At 49.3% G+C, this 7,379-nt stretch overlaps 1 protein-coding gene across 1 annotated transcript; it reads left to right on the forward strand.

Moving 5' to 3' along the window:
• The first annotated feature begins 609 nt into the window (after positions 1-609).
• Positions 610-3,656, forward strand: LOC123053570 (uncharacterized). The gene is made up of 4 exons (XM_044477040.1): positions 610-1,636; positions 1,735-1,932; positions 2,005-2,284; positions 2,994-3,656. Exons 1-4 carry the CDS (start codon positions 746-748, stop codon positions 3,029-3,031), a joined length of 1,407 nt encoding a protein of 468 aa, XP_044332975.1. The 5' UTR covers positions 610-745; the 3' UTR covers positions 3,032-3,656.
• Positions 3,657-7,379: the final 3,723 nt, after the last annotated feature.

A 7,379-nucleotide genomic window follows, 5' to 3' on the forward strand; every position in this document is an offset into this window, starting at 1 on the left:
AAGGCTTAAAATTAAACAAATGAAAAGACCAAGCAATTTGTAAATAGTGAATCTTTTTGGATCACAAGAGCGAGTATAACACTATAATAGCATAACACAAAATTGGTCTTAGAAGAAAAAAAGGATAGGAGTAAGTTTATATCCAATTCACATGTACCTTTTTTTTTCTTTGCATAGCTATCTAAAGATTGAATTAAAATTTTACAAAGTTTCAAACAAAAATACAAAATCAATAGTACCGAGTATAAAATAAAACATTCCGAAAAATGGAGTACTTGCATTAGACGGATGAATCAAAAGGAAAGAGCTAGTTTCTATCCAATACCTATGTGCCCAGAATTTTCGGTAGTTTGCCAAAGCCATTTGAATTTGACAAAGTTTCAACCAGAAAACAAAACTAAAAGTAAGTTTCTATCCAATACATGTATACCAAAAAAAAAACCCGAAGCTTTTAAAAAATTATTAGAAGTCCACTAAGTTTCAAACAGAAACACGAAATAAAAAATAGCAGGCACAAAAAAAAAACGTTCTACAAAATGGAGTAGTAGGAGTACTACATGCAAAGTTGCAATGGACATCGGACGAATACAAAATGGCAAAGGAGGGAATTTAAGAAGACGGTGTTGGGAATGGTCGCCTCGAATTTAATAGGACGAGGGGAACCGATACTGCATCCATCGCCATTGGTGTACTTGTAGCTGGTGTAGCTTCGGAAGGGGAGACGTTAGGGTTTCACTGAGCTTCCATGGAGCTGAGATCTCGGCGCTGCCCGTCCGAGCAGCCTAGCGGCGGACCAGACTGCATCAGCGTCCTTCCCGACGACCTGCTCCTCCTCATCCTCGCCCGACTCGGATGCGCCGGCGCCGCCGCGCGCACCGGCGTCCTCTCCCGCCGGTGGCGCGGCCTCTGGCCCCGCCTCCGCCAGATCGTCTTCCGCGACGTCCCCTACGCTTCGCTCGAAGCGGCGCTCGGCGGCGTCTCTCGCCCCCCTCCCCCGGTTTCCCTCCTCGAATTCCGCGTCCCCGACAAGCGTCTCCCTGGGCATCGCAGGCCCGACTCCGCCGGCATCAACTCGCTGCTGCTCGCCGCAGCGGGGCTCGAGCCGGAGGCTCTCGTCGTGGCTCTCCCCTCGCACTTAATAGGCTGTACCCTCGTCCTCGACCTGCCTTACTTCCACCGCGCCGCCTCCATCGTGCTAGACATTTGTTCCATCCTCAGCGTGCCTGCCGGCGTCGAGTTCCCCGCGCTCGAGACGCTGTCTTTGTCGTGCTTCCTTCCCGACCTTGACTCCTTCATCCCCTGCTGCCCGCGCTTGCGCACGCTCCGGCTTGGCAGCCTCTTTTTGGGCGTCCTGCGCCTCAACTCTGTGTCGCTGCAGGAGCTTGTGGTGGATCGCGAGGCAGGATTGACAGACCATATCAGCATCGTTGCCCCCGTGCTCAGGCAATTGACCATGTCCTTCATATCCTCGAACCCCAGCATCTCCGTCTCGGCACCAATGCTGGAGAAGGTCTCATGGCGCTGCTGCTATACCGACGGCTCTATTGTGTTTGGTGTTTGGCTACTCGAGGAGGTGTTACTACGGACGACAGAGACACTAGGGCAACTCCCTTCGCTGCACATTCATTTTGGCGCCGTTCGTACCTTGTCCCTACCTTCTCCTGCACAATCTACTACAAATTCTGACTAAATTAAATTTGTGAATGATATATATCTTGCCAATACTTTTTTCAGAGCTCGTCTATTTTTCATGGTGAAGTGGATACCCTTACTCAGGAGATAGAAAAGCACATGATTGCTGAGTTTTCTGTTTTGGAGCTACATCTCAAAACAAGTGGACATGTGTTTGGAGCACTCACGATTCATCTCCTTGGGATGAATCGACTTTGTACTGCTATGCAGAAGATTAAGGTCATCCTACAGAGATCAGCGGTAATATTCTGCTCTGATTACATACCCCAATGATACATTGTGTAGTAATTCACATATAATTTTTGGTTTTAGGTGAAAGAAAGATGCTCACCAGATTGTCCATGTGAGTCCTCGGGCTGGAGAGTCCAAACTATTTCCTTGACCGCTCTCGAAGAAGTGGAGATCAACGGCTTTGAAGGAGACAATCATGAGCTTGATTTCTTGAAACTGGTACTCAGATGTGCACCAATGCTTAAAAGAATGATTGTGAAGCTGTCAGATAAGGCCTCAGCAAGTAACTATAGACGCACAAAACTATACAACATCTTCAGGGCCAATTCATCCGTGGAATTCTATGTCTATCTTAGCTCCGGTGAGTATGGCTGTCATTCATGAATAGCATGCTCCCAGATGCAGCAAGGATATAACTGTTAATCCTGATAACTTTCGTCGAAACCTAAAGTCAAGCTGTTCGTTATTTTCATGTTGTGCAGAATTAGAATATCTAGGGTGTTTGTATTGACCATCAAATTTTGAAGACTGATGCATATGTATCCCAGTTATCAGTTAAGAGATCTCATTAGTTAAATATGATTACTCATGAGTGGGCGATAAACAATTTGAATTTTTTGGTGCAGGCTTCCATGCCTAAGTTGGGCTTTTAATTTACTCAATCTTTCGTGTTGAATTTTTTTATGACGCCCTTGTATTTTGCAGCTGTATTCAGTAGCAAAAAGATAGTTTCTAGGTTACCTAAAGTTAATGTCTCATCTGAATTTCATTGTGCTTATTTAGGTCCAGTTAAAACTTAAATTATGTCTGAGGAGTGCTTTGGTATTGCTCTCTGCCGTCAGCATGTAAAAAGATAGTTTCTAGATTACCTGAAGTGAACGTCTCATCTGAATTTTATTGACCATATTTTGTTCCAGTTAAGTTCTGTTCGATGAGTACTTTTGTATTTCTCTCTGCTTACAGCCTGTATTGTGTTTTAGCTGCCAGCGACAGCAATCTTTACTCATAACAGCGACTCTTAAATTTGAGCACATTATGATACTGATCAGAGCTTGTTTCACCGTCTGCAGGGTTAATGCACGGTAGCCAAAATTGCCTCTCTACATGATTCTCATCCATGCATCTGTGGACATGTGTTGTGCATCAACAAAACCGCTCTTTCCTGCGATGGCCAACTCTGTTACCTGTGTTAGGATTTTGCTTTGTTGCTTCAACCGATTATCTTAGGTGTTGTTTTGCCAGTGTACTGAAGCTTCATATGTGGCTCTAAGTGGCACACTTAGTTAATTTCTGAATGGTTCCTATGCCATTCAGTAATCGAAGTTAATGCACTCAACCTGTGTCGGTTATGTTCTGCAAGCTAGTAACCAGTTAAGCTTATGGTTTCAATTGCTTGCCACGCTGTTTCATTTTGATGATGCATTGTGTGTTTTCACCAAGAGTAGATTGTGCAGCAATAGATGTTCACTCTACAGCTCATTATGTTTATAGGAGCCAAATTAGCTTTCTGGTCTGTTCACCCTCTGAACTTGAGAGTTGATTTCGGTTTCCTCTCTTTTCTCGACTACTGCATCTAGGGTCACTCTGAGAGTTGCTTTCGGTTCCCTCTGAACTTGATAGACAGAGGATGCAGCTAGGGTCACTTTGTACAGCTGGTGGTGAAGAGTTGCGTCACAAGCTCCAGGCATAATTGTTTTGAACAAACTCACGCATTTGTGTGTACTGTTTGCTGATGTTTCATTTGGATATATTTGTATACAATCAGAAGTGCCGATGTACACAAACACCAACATCAATGGTGTGTGTGATCCTGCTGATGTTTATCTGAGAGAGTATGTACTCCTTGGCTTATCAAGAATTGACCAGGGCAGAGGGGATCAAATCCAGTTATTATCCATTATAATAAGATTAATAGCTAGTTAACTGAGGCCTGAGGGTAATCTTAAGCTGAATCTTTGAGTTGTAGCCGCTGCAACCCTTTTTTCTAGATGAGCCGCTGCAACCCTGATAGCATGTTCTCTTTTCTTGTCTTTATTTTCCCTTTATTTTGATTTTGTGTTTACACAGGAGGGCAATGCCTCAATGTTTTCGTGTCGAGCAAAAAAATCTTGGGCTTCGTTGCTGCAGCAGCCCAAGAGCATCTCCAGCCGTTGGCCCCCCAAGGGGCTTGAAATCCTTCTTGCAAGCCTGCTGACACTTGACAAAGTAGGCGTTTTTGCCTCCTGGCACGGGGGTTTGAGATAGTCTTTACAAATCTGGACCATCTCGGATAGATGCCATCTGCTAGGTACTATCCCTTATTGTAGTGGCGCCCATTGACCTCGAAGTTCATCGGAGGAGCATGACCTTCAACAAGCTTGGCAAAGACATTCGAGCACTGTAGTATGTTCATGTCATTGTGAGTTCCTAGCATGCCAAAGAAGGAGCGCAAAATCCAAAGGTCCTGTGTGGCCACCTGCCAAGCAAATGAACAGTTTTTCCATGCCCAATGCATGCAGTCGATGCTTTCAAGCATTCCAGGAAATCCTCTTGCTGCATTTTGTGCTAGGATCCGAGTAGTGTCTTCGGCATTGGGTGATCTCAAGTATCGTGGTCCAGACACTACCACCACTGCCCTGCAGAACTTGTACAAACACTCAATGGTGATGGACTCGGCCATGCGTTCATAGTCTTCCTGTATATCACATTACCACCGGAAGCTCCGTATGCAAGCATCATCATAGCTCTCGTGCACTTCTGGAGTGAGGTGAATCCAAGTGTGCCGGTGCAATCCTTCTTGCACTTACAGTAGCCGTCGAGCTCACCGATGGAATTCACAATCCTGAGGAAGAGCTTTCGGCTCATCCGAAAATGGCGCCGAAATACTTTCTCGCCGTGTAGTGGAGCATCGGCGAAGTAGTCGGCGTAAAGCAAGCAATAGCCTTCTAATCGACGCCTTTGCTTTGCCTTCAGCCGTCCCGGTGCCCGAGCCACCTCGCCGCGGCTTTGCATTGCTCGTGAACAGGCCGGCTAGAGCGGCGAGGACCATGAGGTGCTCTTCGTCCTGGGCGTCGGTATCGGCTTCCTCCTCCACCAGCGCCGCGAACGCCTCCTTGTCCTCCGGGTCCATCGCCGAGCAGACAAATTGCCGAACACCAGGCAGGCGTGGTAGGTGCACAGCCGCCGGTATCCCCGCCTGCGTGGCCGGAGCGCCGGAAAGCTTGCCCAGGAGCGGGATGGAGGCTGCCGCGGCGAACCCTCTCTTTTCCGGCGGGGGAAATGGCCTTTTCTAGTGGCGGTGGGCAGGTAGGCGGTGCCGGGATCGGCACGGCGACGGAAGGGGGCGTTCGCGCAGGGGGCTAATCTGGACGTGCAAAATACTTTTTTCGCCTGACAGTGGTGGCCCAGGCGCGGCTTTTCCTTCCGCCGGAGCCCCCAAGCACCCCTAGTGCGGTGGGTTCGGCCTGGGATCAACGGGCCAAAAAATGGGCCGAACCGGCGAATTCGGTGTCCGGCGGGGGGTGACTGGTTTTTTTCCGTTGCCGGCGCAAAAAAAACTCGCCCTGGGGGGCCTGTTGGGGGCGCGAGTGGAGGTGCTCTAAGTCTCATGTCATATCGGCGATCACCACCATGGCATACTCTTTGGTCATCGCCACAGCCGCCGGATCCGGTGAGGGTGCCATCGACTGTCCCGGTCTCCATGGCAACATGTTCCCAGCTAGATGTGTGATGGACCACCCTTGTCTCCTCCATGTCGAAAAATGTAAGATCGTCTACAACCGGACCCCTCAAACCCGCCTCAAACGCCCAGGCAGACCGCCCGGTCATTCGTGATTTGGACCCAGATGGGCCCCTCAAACGGCCCTCAAACGACCGGGCTGACCGACACCCCCCATATCCAGCCTAAATATGGGGCGGATATGGGGGCGCCCGGGTGCACCCGGGCATGCCCGCCACGTCGAACCCGGTCCATGCTGGCCCACCCGACCCCACTTATATTCGTCCCCATCCTCTCGCCTGAGCAAACCCTAGCCACTTCACCCCACTTCCTCCGCCACCCGAGCTCACCTCTGACGGTTTGCGACCTTCTCCGCCATGGCAGGCAGTGGATCGGACTCCGACCAGTCCGGATCCGTCGACTGGGGTGTCGTCCCATGTGGGTTGGAGGAGGCAATGGCAGTTCGCATTGCACTCCACCATCCCGGGAGGACAGCGCCCGGCCGACGGACGGATCTGTCCGCCGTGACGCCATAACGTCGGCTCACCGGGCGCTCGAGTCCTTTGGTGCTGGATCCTTGCGGTCCCGGCCAGAACACCTTTCCTTCCCCGTCACCGGTCGGGCAGAGTATGAGTCCCACCGGAACGGGCGGCCCGCCGTGGGAAGGAGATGATAAGGGCCGCCGAGGCCCGTATCGCGGCGGAAATGGCGGCGGCGCAAGCGGCCGCAGAGGAGGAAGCCATCCGCGCCCGCATTATGAAGAAACGGCAGCGGAGGAACACGCGCGCCCTCTCCCGTGACCAGAATCGGGCGGTCTGTGCCATGGCCGGACTGCCACCAAAGGAGGAGAAGGAGGACAACGATGGCGTGGACAGCTCCGACGACGAGCAGATTCGTCTCGATTCGTACTGCGTCTACGACCGGTACTTCCGCGAGAAAGACGGCAAGGGCGCCGGGAAGGGCAAGGGCAGCCGTGGATGAACTCCACCATAGCCAAACATGCCAAATTTTGGTAGTCCGATGGTATGTGTTAGTGTAGTGTGATGGAGTAGCCGGACGATGCGTGTGCGTCGACATAGTTGTATGCGTTTGTATGGATTTGAGATATGGTAATTAAGGTATCCGGACGTGGATTGTATTTTTTAAGAAGTGCCCGGTTAGTGCCCGCGGACACGCCGCGCACGTTTAAGAAGCTGGATTTGTCAAGTCGAGCTGTAGATGCTACAGACTCCTCTCATTGAGATTATTTGGAGAAGCCCAGAAAAAAGGAACCTACCAAGTCTACAGAGGTCGGGAGGAAGATAGAAGGAATTCAGTGTATGCTCGTTTCACTGTGAAAAACAGTTTGGTGCATGCATACATGTCAGGATACCGCTTGAGGATGGGTATGAAATAGTTTGGAATCTTCTGAATCGCGTTGTTTTCAGTCCGAAGTTTGTGTGCTCGGGCATCATGGTGCCTTTTTTTTTTGGAAAAATCAAAAACCATATTTAAAAGTTAAAAAAATTGAAAATAGTACTGTGGAAACTTGTATGTATTCATTACGGATCCATGAAATTTTGTTTTGAAAAAATATAATTTGTAAGCTGTACAAAAACACAAAATTCCAGCCAGCCCCCCCCCCCCCCCCCCCCCCAAATCTGACCCATTTGAAGTACATATTTGCCTTTATTTTGTAGGCCACATGTGTAAGTAAAATATAATGAACTTTTGCACATATGTAGTTTATATGTGTGCGTGTGTTTCCAAAAAGTTTCGA

The sequence above is a fragment of the Triticum aestivum genome, chromosome 2D (genome assembly GCF_018294505.1).
Source record: "Triticum aestivum cultivar Chinese Spring chromosome 2D, IWGSC CS RefSeq v2.1, whole genome shotgun sequence".
Lineage (NCBI taxonomy): Eukaryota > Viridiplantae > Streptophyta > Magnoliopsida > Poales > Poaceae > Triticum > Triticum aestivum.

Coding starts and splice junctions, on each gene's coding strand:
- LOC123053570 (XM_044477040.1), top strand. CDS start 746: ATGGAGCTGAGATCTCGGCGCTGCCCGTCCGAGCAGCCTAGCGGCGGA. Junction 1,933..2,004: donor TCATCCTACAGAGATCAGCG/GTAATATTCTGC, acceptor TTTTGGTTTTAG/GTGAAAGAAAGATGCTCACC. Junction 2,285..2,993: donor CTATGTCTATCTTAGCTCCG/GTGAGTATGGCT, acceptor CACCGTCTGCAG/GGTTAATGCACGGTAGCCAA.